General features: G+C 42.0%; 2 protein-coding genes across 2 annotated transcripts; one reads left to right on the top strand and one right to left on the bottom strand.

Moving 5' to 3' along the window:
• Positions 1-935: 935 nt before the first annotated feature.
• Positions 936-8,212, bottom strand: Smyd4-1 (SET and MYND domain containing, class 4, member 1). The gene is made up of 8 exons (XM_065229563.1): positions 8,028-8,212; positions 3,376-3,794; positions 3,228-3,321; positions 2,990-3,166; positions 2,607-2,934; positions 2,031-2,543; positions 1,803-1,971; positions 936-1,741 (listed from the first exon to the last, which is right to left on the bottom strand). Exons 1-8 carry the CDS (start codon positions 8,150-8,152, stop codon positions 1,344-1,346), a joined length of 2,223 nt encoding a protein of 740 aa, XP_065085635.1. The 5' UTR covers positions 8,153-8,212; the 3' UTR covers positions 936-1,343.
• Positions 8,213-8,374: 162 nt separating this feature from the next.
• Positions 8,375-9,881, top strand: cni (protein cornichon). The gene is made up of 5 exons (XM_065229606.1): positions 8,375-8,479; positions 8,552-8,751; positions 8,813-8,925; positions 9,137-9,280; positions 9,340-9,881. Exons 2-5 carry the CDS (start codon positions 8,602-8,604, stop codon positions 9,365-9,367), a joined length of 435 nt encoding a protein of 144 aa, XP_065085678.1. The 5' UTR covers positions 8,375-8,479; positions 8,552-8,601; the 3' UTR covers positions 9,368-9,881.
• The last annotated feature ends 5,005 nt before the right edge of the window (positions 9,882-14,886 follow it).

Genomic DNA, 14,886 nt, shown 5'->3' with positions numbered 1-14,886 from the left:
TTAGGTACTTGGTGTCGGCAAACGTCTGCCAGAATGACGCACGGTACAGAACTTTCTTCTCCTGCATGGATAGCTTCTGGCATCTGTCACGAGTGTCACTTCATTAAAGCCGACAATGCGCTCGTTGAACATTGAAATTTATCTTAGAATTTATGTTCACAACTTTTTAATGTTTTTATCTTGAAAATGAAAACAAATAATCTCAAAAGTCATAACTTCAGGGTTGCCAAACTCATGGAATACTGAGATTGATACCTTCATTGCCACACTTCGGCACGTTCGGCACAACGGTTGACCCAGTTTTCGGCACAAATTAGGATGTGCCGAGTTGAATTCTCCTTGGAATAATTGTTGCAAAGTTTTATGAAAATCGGAAAAGGTCGAGTTTTTCCGATTCGTCATTTGGCGTGGAACTTTTCTGGAGTGAGATATCTTCTTAGACAGGTCATGAAAGTGCAGTAGATGATCACGGAGTCGAACTACTCCGTTTGTTGACGAAACCGAATGCGTTTTAGTTTCTCTTATTTCCAGACGGTTTGATGCGAAACATTTCTTGCTTTTCTGCAGTCGATTTTCTCTACATGACAGCACGCTTGATATTCATGATGGTAGGTTAAGCAGCGCCGGTGGTGTAGTGGTAAGCGTGATGACCTCTCACCACAGCAGGCCTGGGTTCAATCCCAGTCGGCGCCGCCGGGATGTTCTGAGGCATAACATCTCTGATCACGCCTTCCTTCGGATGGGAAGTAAAGCCGTTGGTCCCCGGTTCATGAGTTGATGGGTCGATAGGTAGGGTCCAGGTGTGAGAGCTGCCTTCCTGGCACGTCGGTAGCATTGGTACTCAGCACGGAAAACAAGATCGACGGAAAAAACAAACCAAAGGAAGCTCTAATATTTTATTTACATAATAATAAGTCAACTTGAGGGTGGTTCGGCATAAAAAAAATGAATTAGAGAATTGAAGCCTCCAAGTAGCACAGTTTCAAAGTTTTTTGGTGTTCAACAAATTGTCATACGGATTATAGGTATAACATTACTTTCAAAACTCTATTGACTACTTAAAATCGGCTATGATTTTTATTGCTATTTCTAAATAACTGACCATGTCATAACTAAAAGACCACGTCATAACTTTTCCGCGATCTCATATTTCAGAAGCGCCGTTAAAGATTGAGTATTGCTAAAATTAACTGTAAGCTACCGGCAAAGATGTCTTTCAGTGCAATTTTTAGAACTAATTTGGTACAACTAGTCGAAGCCCTGAACTATACTATTTTTAATTAAGCACTGGAAAGAGGTACATAGCTATATACTTTTCATCGGAATGGTCAATGTTGGGTTGGCTATCCTAAATGAGTTTTCATATAGTTCATCAACCTGCTTCTAGTTCCATGGCCGAATATTTCAATCGCTTTTTTCAACTTGTTAACAATTTCTGCAGAATCCGCATCCATGCGGAATTCTCCTTCACACTTCGATTCGATAACGAGCAAATCCACCACATAGAAACATGCCACCACATACTCCGGACTCAAAGTTCCGAAGCGATGCTCGCGGATTTCAACGAACTCATAGGCTAGCTTCTTGAGCGCATTCAGACACCTTTCGTCCAAACCGGAGAACGGTAGATATTGAACGAAGATCATATGAGCCAAAGTTATCTTCGTTTCGTGATATTGCGATAAAATCAGTTTACACTTGTTGTAAGCATTCATTGCATCTTCAAAGTCTTCGTATGAAGCTGCAATAAATAAAAATACGTTAGGTTATCTGCATCCGTGGGATAGGAATAGGTTACACACCTTCAGTCTCACTGGACATTCCACCGGCAATGATCTGAAAGCACGAACAATCGATGATTCGTTTGCACTTGGGACATTTAATGTCTTTTTCAAAAGGATCTACATTCTGCGCCACTATGAATTTCTTGGAACATTTTGAGAACGGACATTTGTAGCGTTCATACAATTCCTGAAATTGAAAAATGTGGCTGGATTTTCCCAAAAATATGATCACTCAAAACCACTCACGTAGGCCTCGTCATTGCCAGACACACAACGACTACACCTGCATTCGAAGCAGTACTGCTGTTTTAACGCCGAGTTACGATCCTCCTTGCACAACAGCTTAAAGTTTGGTCCATAGCAGTTAAAAATCTCACCTCCAGCTTCTACATCCCGCGTCGCATAAACCGAGAGGGAATTTTTGCTGAAACAGTTCCGTATGTTCGGATCACATGAATGATTGAACATACTAATCTGAGGAAATATTCCAGTAAACACCCGGGAACTTTCGAAGCATCGATGAAGGAAACCGGCCTTAATATTGAAGCTATCTGCTTCCAGGCAATTGTTTTCCGATGCAGTGCATATCCGAAGCTCACTGACTGCGTGTCCGTTGCAAACCAACTGCCCGATGTGTCGTAAAATTACACCTGAAATGTACAAAGACCAATCTTCCTTTGACATCACATCGGTTCTGTTACCTAGATCGCTGAAGAACTGCGTGAAATCACTTAAATATATCGAAAGCATGTAAGCAGTCTGCAAAAATATAGTTTAAGATCGATTTAAACCCTAATTCTAAAAACGGATTAGTTCGCTTACCAAAGTATACTGGATCATGTCCGTGACCGCCATTTTGTCAAGATTGGAAACCAATCGAAAAACTCTCCCGTACGGATACTCCTTATGCTGGGATTCAACTTTATCGGCAACATGTTCAAACAACCTTTCCGCAGTGCATTCTTTTAAATCATCAAGGTTCTCTATACTAGACTCGAAACCATCCAGAAAACTGCGCAATCCCAGATGAGCAATCCCGATCAGATACCAGAGGTGCTTTCCATATCCTGGACATTCGTAGCGGTGCACCTGGCTGTGTTCTTCGCAACACTGTACACTACAGTAGCATGCTCGACCACACGTTGAACAACTGAGAATGTGATCATGAAAATTTGCGTTACGTTAGAAGAAGTTTCACTACTTACGGAAACGGGATGATATTGACTTCCCCGCAGTACTGACAGTCAAAGGGAGGTATTTCGGAGCGACCTCGGGGATCGTAAACCGGTACAAACGATACTGCTTTTTCCTGTACGATCGGTGCGTCCTTCTTAATTTCCTCTTTCGTGACCATAAACCTTCCATGCACTGCATCAGATTTTCTATGTTAGTATAGAATATAAATTGTGATTCCACTTTAAAACTATTAAACATTTCACTCACTCTTCAAGCTCCGGTAGGTTTAGTACAACGTCGTCCGAATCCAATGGTATCTCTGAAATCGCTATGATCCCAGCTAGCTGCTGCAGCCTTTTATCTAGAAATCAATATAAGTAAAATCACACAACCTTTTCAAAAAGAAAACACTCACATCGTTCCATCTCAAAACTGGCCAAATCCTGTTCCTCCGAGAATCGCTCTATTTCCTCCAAAGCCTTTTCCAGACCCTCCCGATCGCGCTCCTGCAGAGCACATTCCGCTTGCCGGAAAAGGACCCTCAGTCGATTTTCCGCTGGATAAGCGCCCTCCAGCGCCAACTGGCAGTCCTGGTACGCTTCGCGGTACTTTTTCAGGCTCATTAGGACGATTGCACGGTTGGCGTGTGCCAGTGCTAGCGCAGGCGAACCACGTGGTGCTGCAAAGATGGCTTTGCTGTAGGCTTCCAGCGCCACGTGCGGACTTTTGCGGCTGCGGAAAATTTCGTTTCCATTTTCCCGATAGAGGTGTGACTTTTCCTCGTCGTTTCCGCGAACGGCCGGTAGTTTTCTGATCCACGAGCGACAGACTTTCCTGATTTTGTTTTCGGTAGTTTTTGGATAAGAATTTGAACAAAAAATTTGTGATTTTTACCGTATCTAAATTGGGGCGCAGCGGTTCTCCAACTTTTTTCGATTGCGATTACATTAGCTGTCGGGCCGCAGATATTGTTATGCAAAAAAAAAAATCAAACTAGCTTTATTAGCTAAAAACGAAAGACAATCACACTAAAATGCCAAATCTGATCAAAATCTGCCAAAATATGCGATAATTTTCTCATAAAACTGAAAGAGTAATCATAACGCATTAGTAGTATCAAAGCGACAAATTAGTATTAAGATAAGCAATCCAGAACGATGAGATGGTAAAAACAACGACTCCGGGCCAAGTTGCAAAACCACAATGATCTTAACGCGGAATATGAATATGACTTTAAATCGTAAAATGGTCTCAACACGCTTGGCTATCAAAAACGTCCCTCAAAATAGTCTTGAATACGCCAAAATGTCACATGTGAGAAGGGCATACAAGCTTTTTGTAAACAAACCTTTGTAAGCCCTTTTCTCGTCAACCGAGGGTCGCCCACGCAAACCAACAACATCATCGGGAATGTTAATGGTTTGCGTTGATGTCGTATGGGTGGCGAGAAAAGGGCTTAAGAAGGTTTGTTTACAAAAAGCTTGTATGCCCTTTTCACATGTTGTTCTTGAAGTTGCATCACAATCGCTTAGCTTGATTAGCTTTAAAAACGCCAAAATCACGTTTACATCACTAAACTGACAACTCTTATAATAATCTTGAAAACGACAACCTTTATAATAAAACGCCAAAATAATCCTGATGATAGAACAGCCTTTAAAACGTAAAACAAATATTATTATTGTTACTCAATTTGGATTATCTCATCCAAATTTAAAATATACAGCGCTTTCCCGATTTTGTCAGCTCCCGATTTTGTTTACCCCCGATTTTGTCAGCTTTTTTACTCGATTTCATCAGCCTGCAGATTTTACTGAACTTTTCGGTTTTTAATAAAGAATTCTCAAGCATTTCCCTCATGATACTTAATGATTTTGTTAGAACAGTAACGGACGTATCCCGAATAAACCTCAATCATTGAGACACTGCACAACTGTTGTGGTAGTGGACAACGGAAACAATGTGCGACGTTGCAGTCGTTGCGGAACTGTATCGAGTTCCCCCTGATAACGGTAACTAGGTGGTGGATAGAGCTGCTATGGCTACAATACAAGTTATGGGCAGATACCCCATTCAAGAAGAAGGATACGTGATCACCAAAATTAACGGAATCTTCATATGCATTTGCTACGCACCCCCTACTGTGTTACCTGACTCGTCTAATTTTGCATAGCATTTGCCATGTAAAATTGAACGAACTATACGTTGTATTCGAAGTACTCGTATACAACGTATATTCGTTATAAGTCAGGTAACACAGTAGATGGACAATGGAGCAGTTCCACCAGATGCTGGATGAACTCACCGAAGAGCTGACCGGACGAAAACCGGTAGTCATCGGAGGAAACTTCAATGCTTGGACAGTGGAGTGGGGAAACAGATGTTCCAACGCAAGAGGGCACAATCTGTTGGAAGCTCTGGCAAAGCTGGAAATTAGGCTGCCAAATGGCACCACTTTTCTAATAGATGGCCTTAAATCCATTATCGACGTCACTTTCTGCAGTCCGGAGGACGAGAACTTGCAACCGGAAGTGGAAGACGAAGGATTTCGACAAGGATCTTTCCGTTGAAGCACTTCGTGTGGACAGCGGCCCCACGGATCTGAACACGGGCGAGTTGACAGAAACGTTAGTGAGAGCATATTACCCGTCCATGCCAAGGAAACTGGAGTCAAACAACAGACGGCGTCCAGCTTACTGGTGACACGAAGCACATAGCACCCTCCGCGCTAGTTGTCGCAGAGCCAGAGGATGTGCAAGAACAGAAACAGACACAGAGGAACGTAGAGGAGGGTTCCGAGCGGCCATGGCCACACATAAACTAGAGATGAAGCAGAGCAAGTAAAACTGTTTCAAGGAGCTATGTCGAGACGCTGATGCCAACCCCCGTCTCGTGATGGCGAAGATCAGAGGTCAAACGATGCCCGCTGAAATGTGCCCAAAAAAGCTGAAAGTCATCGTGCAAGGACTTTTCCCGAAGCACGGTCCAACGACACACCTACACCGTATGGAGAGGGAGAGGGACATAACGTCGAAGCCACCAACGAGAAACCGCCGGGAGATCCAGCATCGTATAGGCCTATATACCTGCTGGATACACTCGGAAAACGCTTGGAGAGCATAATTCTAAACAGGCTGACGAAATGCACGGACAGTGAGCACGGATTGTCGGAGAGGTAGTTCGAATTCTGAAAAGGGAGCGCAAAGGTAGATGGAATTCGGACAGTGGTCGAGAGAACCGAGAAGGCATCCAAACAGATGTGGATAACGATCGACTTCAAGGATGCGTTCAACAGCGCCAACTTGGAGGTCATCGCCGAAGCGCTGCATAGAACTTGGGTCTTGGGAACTTGGGTCTAAGTGTGCATAATTCTAAGGAGTTACTTCCAGAACCGGGTTCTGGTCTAAGAAACAGACATGGGATAGAGATCGATTAGGATCACGGTAAGAGTTCCACAAGAACCCATCCTTGGTCCAACGTTCTGGAACGGGATTTACAACGCCGTGCTAACGCTGAAGCTCCTCAAAGGGGATGAGATCGGTAACAAGCGAGACGCTGTAAGAGGTGGAAATGTTGGCGATAGAGGCGATCGACATGATTGGAAACTTGATGCAAGGAGCGAAGCTGCAGATAGCCCACTACATAACGCAAGAAGTGCTGTCAGTAAAGGCCCAAACGCAATGACAGCGGAAGCGGAACGGCAGCGGCAGCGGAAAAGCCCGATCTGAATAAGCCTACTTGTCGGATTGAAAACTAGTTCGAATCAAATCGACTTCGATTAGGCATCTTGATGTCATTTGTGACAACTGTCAAACTTTCCGTTCCGCTTCCGTCCACATTGCGTTTGGGCCGTATAGCAGTGCAGCGGGCAGAAATTACTCTTGGAGAGCACGCCAGAACCTCGAAGCCGAAGCATGTGTTGAAATACAAGGTACCGTCTAACTTCAATATCCACGTAGAATACGCCTGCGAGAAGGTGGCTAAGGCCATCAACGCGGTAACCAAAATCATGCCGAGCAACTCGGGACCAAACAGTAAGCAAGAGACGGCTCCTGTCTAGTGTATCTATGCCGATACTGAGATATGGAGGTCCAGTTGCAGCGCTGGAAACCAAGCAGAGTTTAAGGAAACTGAACACGTACCGGCTCAACAAACCGTGCGCAAACATTTTTGCCTTTTCAAGACGTTTGGTGAACCCTTTTTTTGTAAGAATAATAAACATTTATCAGTAGGTCCATTCATAGTGGATCAATAATGGTTCATCTTAGATTTAAAATCATTTGAAGGTTAAAATATTGGAAAAAATCCCGATTTATAAGCTTCCCGTTTCTGTCAGTCTTAAATTTCAAACAAGGCTGACACAATCGGGAAAGTACTATTTAATAAACTTGCCTGAACCTTTTCGATCCACTTACAAAAACGTTCTTTCCGTGACAACTGTGCAGATTCAAAGGTATACTCGGCCTCTAGTAACAACGGGGTTCGAACTAAAAATCCTTTCCCTCAATCACGGAGCAGCAGCTACTGAATTGTATGGTTTTCTGCAGAACTTAAGAGTCAAATAATAAGCACGTTCTTTGGTGCTGCGATACGATTGATTAATTTCTGTTTCTATAGGTTGCTGTATTTAAACTCAATTAACCACTTCATTCGAGCAGCTAAAATGACATTTACTACCACTCGAACTTTTAAATAAAACATTATTTTGAGATTTTTTCTTCTAGAACCTCGAGAAAAGTAACCAACATTTCTAGATAGAGCTGGGAATGTTCAAACATAGTATCATGGTATAATGTTTTTGCTAATATTGTACAAAATCGTCGTTAGCCGTCTATTTCTGTTGTGGTATGTTGATGTTCTCTATTTCCTAAAGATTACATTAACAATTTTGATCAACAACATTTTCATTGAAACCATCCAGATCTAAAGACTGAACATCGTAAACCTCAAAACTTAATTATCACCCGATTTTTAAAGGGTTGCAGCTTAGCTGAACAGAAAATTCATCTGTCCCATTATCTGTGGACAACCCACCAAGAAAAAAAAATGAACGGTAATTTCCCTTACTTGATCTCCGGAATGGCATCCAATTTCCTGACCGTATCGATTTCACTCTGGTACTCCCTAATCACCCCGGTTAGATTGTACTTCCGCACAATCTTGGCCACCATCACATCCCATCCGTTTTCCATTTTCCACTGAAATTTCACACCGGAACCCCGACGGCGAAAAAAAACCACTCTTTGATGCGCGACCCGAATCGAGACCGAGAGTGTAGGCATCAAAACAAAACACGATCGATGTTTGACAGCGGCCCGAATGGGCGATCCCCCGTCTCGTTTGTATGCCAAGTGCGTGTGTCGCGCCGTCGTGCCTTCCTGCTCGATCGACGACGACTTCTGTCCTGTCATCTGCTGCTGTTTTCCTTTTTGAAGGGTGGCTTTTTTGACTGAAGGCTGCTGATTGCGGCGTTCACTGATTGAGGAAAATTGCTCGTAAAAAGGATTAAAACTATACAGGTGAATTAGCATAATATGCATACCATTCCCCATCACAGAGACTATAATTAACCTTTGGCTTTCTTTCGTTAGTGTTTTTAAGGTTTGCGGAGGGAGGATTTTTTTACGGCAAAGCAGAGACGATGGCTTTCAACTTCTCGGCATTCAGCTACATTGTGGCCCTGATCATCGATGCATTTCTGATCTTTTTCTCGATATTCCATGTGATCGCCTTCGATGAGCTGAAAACGGACTACAAGAACCCCATCGATCAGTGCAATTCGCTGAATCCGGTGAGTATTTGAATGGTAGCGATAATTTCCCGAGATTTGTCTCTAATTGGTTCTCTTGTAGCTGGTGCTGCCGGAATATATGCTTCATCTGCTGTTCAACCTACTGTTCTTGTTTGCCGGGGAATGGTTCTCGCTGGCCATGAACATTCCCTTGATTGCGTATCATATATGGCGGTAAGTGTGAATTTTCCCGATAATCTGTTTGGCATTTAGCAATTCAAGAGATTCCAAGCGATGAGTCATCTTGAATGTTTCAAAATTCACCCAGGTAGAAATTTAGTTTGTTTCTATTTAACTAGCTAGTTTATGTTGAGGGATAGGGGTTGGGTGAATTTTTGTCGCACGAAGATAGCATTCGACAGATTTACAACATGATCGTTTACAGATACTCTAACCGACCGGTCATGTCCGGACCGGGCCTATACGACCCCACCAGCATCATGAACGCTGACGTTCTGGCCAAGTGCCAACGTGAAGGATGGATCAAACTGGCCGTTTACCTCCTGTCCTTCTTCTACTACTTATATGGGTATGTTTCTCAATCTATACGAATAACCAGCTTACTTACCCACGCATCTTTTCTTGCAGTATGATCTACTCTCTCATATCGACGTAAGTTTGTACGAAAAAATCCCGGAATCTAGACAAAACTCAACTTATCAAATCAATCAAAAGGCATCGTATTATTCGGGAGAATCGCGTGTATTCACACATATTTAGGAAAATAAGCGACGAAAACTGTTCGAGACGCAGACCAACATTTTGCGCGTATTTTTTGACTAACGATTCCATCCTGGTCTTCATTGTAGTCGACTTGAATTAGCCATTGACCGTTGTTACTCATTTTCGAACTCATATACTTGCGTGCACTATCATCACATTTACTTTGCCGAACGTTTGGCAGTTGTTTTAATTTATTGGAAAATTCTCATTCGACTTCTTTTGGAACAAAAACCAAAAACATCCCGACCCATCATCAACTTCCCCTTCTTCAGAATAAGTGCACGCAGTTTTGTTGGTTAATCATTTCCTTTACCACTGATTAGGTGTATCTTAGCGAATCACCTACCATCATTAGAAGGGTGAGATTATGTAGGTAAATCAACATGTGAAATAAAACTTGTACCTTAAGGATACAAACGTTTTTCCCGATTTGAACAGAAATCATGAGAAATTCCCGGCATTTTATGCTGTTATGTTAGTTGGGCAGGTTAGGCCGGAGGCGAACCAACTCCAGGCTGAAAGCCTCCCTAATAAAGAAAAACCTAACCTAACCTGAGGAGGTTAGTCCATTGGCTTATCAGCAAACGGGAAGACAACTGTCTTTCTACTCATCTGCATCACACCCGTCGACTTTGTTTGAACACACATACACATGATGACAAATTACCAGATAAACCAGTAAAACTAGTGACGAATATCCCGGTCGTCATTGGATTTGATGGGGCAAATTAGAGTCGGTGTATAATGAGTCACGCCAAGAGTGAAGCCAAGTCTACCTATTGAACTGTCAAACCGGCTACCTATCGTGCAAAGAAAACAAACATTACGATGCTATGAAAGGTCCACGAAAGGTAATGCAATAAAATATAAAATATAATTGGAAAAATTATCATAATCACGCACTGAGCATTAAATTGTCATGGGATACGTTTGGCAATGATCAGTAATGAGAATTTCTACTATTTTTTGATAAGATAATTTGACAAAATTACTGATATAAGGATTTACTACAGCCGCTATTTTTTTTTCTCGCTAGAAGTCATTTGAAGTTGATGTAAAAGTCCTCTGTTGCCAAGTGAAAAGAAAGGGAATCTTTCGAAAACCGTGATGCGAGTTCAACTGTTTTTCTCTTGGCGTGACTCATTATACACCGACTCTAGGGCAAATAAATCGTTGTGCTAACAACGACGTTCGGGAAGCTGGATAATAGGGTGCCCCAAAAAATAATTTGCTGTAGGAAATCGTTTGGTGTTTTAGGAAGAATGTACAAGGAAAAGTATGTTGTACATTTTTCTAGAAAAGCAACATTTGTAATGAAATTGGGTTGTTAGCGGAATGCTTGAATAAAACAGCAAAAAAGGTTGTCTTCCATTTAATTCCACTTAATTAATTTTGGTATCCATGACTTATGCGTATTTCGACTACAATGTGTAGTCTTCATCAGTGTCATTCCCACCAAAGAACCTATCAAAATTTAACAACCTTAAGTACTCATCTCCTAGGTAAAAATGTCAAGATCACAGATATAAAAAAATGAAACTACAAATGAGAATGACACTGATGAAAATACGTATCTGTCATGGATACCAAAATTAATTAAGTTGAATTAAATGGAAGATTTTGCTATTTTATAACATTTGTAATTCAAGTTGCTAAATACTCTCCATTGAACGATTTTTTATTTTAAAGAAATGAAGTCATTAGCAGGACTGTAGTCGATGGTAGTCCCTAATGAACGGAAACCACAACGGACTATGTACCCCCTCCCTTCCCCTGCGTATACACTCGATTGTAATGCTAACTTTTCTTATATTGGACACAATGGACACTTTAAAATTGACCAAAATCGTAAAGCATCAACTTATAGTATAAATTTTTAAACTTTTTTTTTACAAATAATATAATACAAATTGTTTGAAAAAAAAAGTTTTAAAAAGAATCCTGATGATTGTAGGCGTCTTAGTGGAATATCTGTATAAAAAGAGAGCGAAGGATTAGTAATTTACATTTAATTCCACTACCGTAAAGCCCGATTCAAAGTAAATTTAGATGCCTTCAAGTGATCATAACTCAAGAATTAAACATCATACACGGTTGATCAAAACGTCAAACAAAAGGGTATTTATTCAGCTTTCGAACGATACATAACAAGTTATTCCATTTCACCGTTTCGAACGAACTGTCGCACTTTACTTGTGATCGATGCCATCATGATCTGCACAGTCGCTGGTGACACTGCACCGGCTAACTTATTCCACTTTAAACGCATTTGTTGTGCATTTGTCACTTCTTTACCGCATCCTCGAAGTTTTCGCTTGACCCCCAATATGTTTCGATCGGTCTGAACTCAGAGCAATTCGGAGGATTAATCTCTTTGGCTACGAAATTAACATTGTTTGCAGCATACCATTCTAGTACCTCCCTAGAGTAGTGGCAGCTGGTTAGATCCGGCCAAAACATAACGTTGGTCTTGTGTTTCCGAATGAAGGGTAAAATCCGCTTTTTCAGACACTCTTTAATGTAAACCTTCGACGTCATTGTGTGAGATGTGATGAAAACATTGGTTTTAAGGTCACAACTGCAGATTCCTTGCCAAATCATTAGTTTCCGAGCAAACTTATCAGCAAGGGACGTCCCCACGACCAGTAGCCAGGTAAATTTTTTGTCCGGGGATTTGTTTATAATTCATTTTGACATATTTTTTTTTATCTAGTTCGTTTATTTGGAAGGCTCAATCGCGTTAGCTTTACGGAGCCGATAATTCATTGTTCACTGTTTGTAACAAAATTCACTTAATTCTATGTCTAGTAGGAGTTGGGCCGATTACTCGCGGCTTACTCGAGGTTAGAAGGGTACATTTTCGAAGGATAGGATCAGGGGAGGAGCTTGGGGTAGGGTTTCGTTGTCTCATCAGAGCGTTGTCGCCAGTATGAACGGTAGTGCTGTTCTAGCTTCGTCCGGAGTTCGACCGGCTATGGTGGGTGACCAGTGGGCGACGATGAGACTCATCGAGACGGGGGGACAAGACAAACAAAAACTAATAAAGAGAGACAAAAGACAAAAGGAATTAAATTCTTATACTAGACATTTGAAGAAAAACATAAACGGACTGCATATAGCAGAGATCACGGGTTGCCAACACGTCTCTGATAGGAACATAGGGTTGTCTTCCTTGGGCCTCGAGGGTATTCAAAAGTCGCTCTCTGGCGGCGTCATTATCCGTACATTGCCAAACTGCGTGTTCGATGTCATCGTAACCGTTTCCACACCGACAGATGTTGCTGTCCACGAGGTTTATTCTATTGAGATGAGCATCTAGCGAGTAGTGGTTGGACATAAGTCTACTCATCACGCGAATAAGTCACGACTTAAGCCCAAGCCTTTAAACCACGCTCTCGAAGAAACATTAGGAATAATTGAATGTAACCACCGTCCAAGATTTCCATTGTCCCAATCGGTTTGCCAACTCGAAAAGGTACTCTGACGCACTAAATGGTAAAATTCATCGTGTGAAATTTGCCTGTCATACAATTCGCCTTCCTGCGCGCCCACCTTTGCGAGAGAGTCCGCCTTCTCATTGCCTGGGATTGAGCAATGTGAGGGGACCCATACAAAGGTAATCATATATGATCTTTCGACCAGCACACACATCTGCTCCCTTACCTTTGAAAGGAAATAAGATGAGTGCCTACCTTGTTTCATCGACCGAATACCCTCAATCGAACTGAGACTATCCGTGAAGATGAAGTAATGGTCTGCGGGCATGTTGGAAATCATCCCCAATGCGAAGTTGATTGCTGCCAGCTCAGCAACAAAAACGGAACAAGGTTCCTGAAGTTTGCGGAAGGCGCTAGAGTTTTCATTGAAGACACCGAAGCCAGTGGATCCATTGAGAAATATCTTTTCATGCAATTGACTTGTTGGTACTTTTCAGTAAAAATACGCGGAATAATAATAGGTCGAAGTTGATCGGGAATCCCATGAGTTGCTTGTTTCATGGTCAGATCATATTCAATTGAGGAACTGCGATTGGTGAAGTGAACACGATCTGGAGTATAACAAGGAAGACACATATCTGATGATATGTAGTGGTGGTAGATTCTCATAAATCGAGATTGTGTGTTCAGCCCAAGAATTTCTTCAACATTAGCAATTATAAGTGTGTTCGTCACTCCGCATTTGATTAGTATTCTGAGAGAGAGCTCCCAGAAACGGTTCTGGAGGGGTGTTACTCCTGCCAGAACCTCGAGACTCATGTTATGCGTTGAGTGCATACAGCCTAGAGCAATACTCAGACAACGATATTGAATTCGTTCCAATTTTATTAGGTGACTTTTTCTTGCCGAGAGAAAGCAGAAAGAGCCGTACTCTAGAACAGAGAGAATAGTTGTTTTATAAAGCGTTATGAGGTCTCCCGGATGAGCACCCCACCATGTGCCGCAAATTGAACGGAGAAAGTTGATCCTCTGCTGACATTTTTGCTTCAAATACGTAATATGGGCATTCCAAGTGCACTTTGAATCAAACCAGACCCCAAGGTACTTAAAAGACAATGATTGGGTAATGTTTCTGCCCAAAAGATTAAGCTGCATTTGGGCTGGGTACCGCTTTCGGGTAAACACTACCAGTTCAGTTTTCTGCGGCGAGAATTCGATCCCTAGATTCATAGCCCAAGAAGACAAGTTATCTAAGGAATTTTGCAATGGTCCTTGCAAGTCCACGGCATGTGGACCTCTTACTGGAAACCACACCGTCATCTGCAAGTTGTCTTAGCGTGCATTGTTATGCCAAACAGTTGTCGATATCTTTGACGTAAAAGTTATAAAGAAGAGGGCTGAGACATGAGCCTTGGGGCAGGCCCATGTAGCTAATTCTGGAAGTTGTCAGTTGTCCAAGGGAAAAGTTCATTTGCTTTTCTGTCAACAAATTGTACAAGAAATTATTTAAAATTCTAGAAAGTCCACATCTGTGCAGATTGTCTGACAGAATTTCAATGGAAACTGAATCAAAAGCCCCCTTAATGTCCAAGAATACTGAAGCCAATTGCTCCTTGTGTTCAAAGGCCAGTTGAATATCTGTGGAAAGCAGCGCTAGACAATCGTTTGTTCCTTTGCTCTTGCGGAACACAAACTGTGTATTTGATAGCAAGTTATTTGTTTCGACTCACTGATCGAGTCTCCGAAGGATCATTTTCTCCAACAATTTCCTAATGCACGAAAGCATAGCAATCGGACGGTATGAGTTATGGTCAGACGCTGATTTGCCAGGTTTTTTAATGGCTATTACTTTGACCTGTCTCCATTCAGGCGGTACAATGTTGTTTTCTAGCAAGGAATTGAATAAATCTAGCAAGCGTCTTTTAGCGATATCTGGGAGATTTTTCAGAAGATTGAATTTAATCATATCGCTTCC

This window comes from Ochlerotatus camptorhynchus, unplaced genomic scaffold (assembly GCF_037179485.1).
Source record: "Ochlerotatus camptorhynchus isolate MF236.1 unplaced genomic scaffold, CSIRO-AGI_Acam_v1.1 ptg000316l, whole genome shotgun sequence".
Taxonomy (NCBI): domain Eukaryota; kingdom Metazoa; phylum Arthropoda; class Insecta; order Diptera; family Culicidae; genus Ochlerotatus; species Ochlerotatus camptorhynchus.
This window is presented reverse-complemented; position numbering and strand designations above follow the sequence as displayed.

Bases quoted from the DNA above. Each gene is read 5' to 3' on its own strand.
- cni (XM_065229606.1), top strand. From the start codon at position 8,602: ATGGCTTTCAACTTCTCGGCATTCAGCTACATTGTGGCCCTGATCATC. The intron at 8,752-8,812 runs GTGAGTATTTGA...GTTCTCTTGTAG, and splicing joins AGTGCAATTCGCTGAATCCG to CTGGTGCTGCCGGAATATAT. The intron at 9,281-9,339 runs GTATGTTTCTCA...CTTTTCTTGCAG, and splicing joins TTCTTCTACTACTTATATGG to TATGATCTACTCTCTCATAT.
- Smyd4-1 (XM_065229563.1), bottom strand. From the start codon at position 8,152: ATGGAAAACGGATGGGATGTGATGGTGGCCAAGATTGTGCGGAAGTAC. The intron at 3,322-3,375 runs GTGAGTGTTTTC...ATTGATTTCTAG, and splicing joins CAGTTTTGAGATGGAACGAT to ATAAAAGGCTGCAGCAGCTA. The intron at 2,935-2,989 runs GTAAGTAGTGAA...TCACATTCTCAG, and splicing joins GTCAATATCATCCCGTTTCC to TTGTTCAACGTGTGGTCGAG.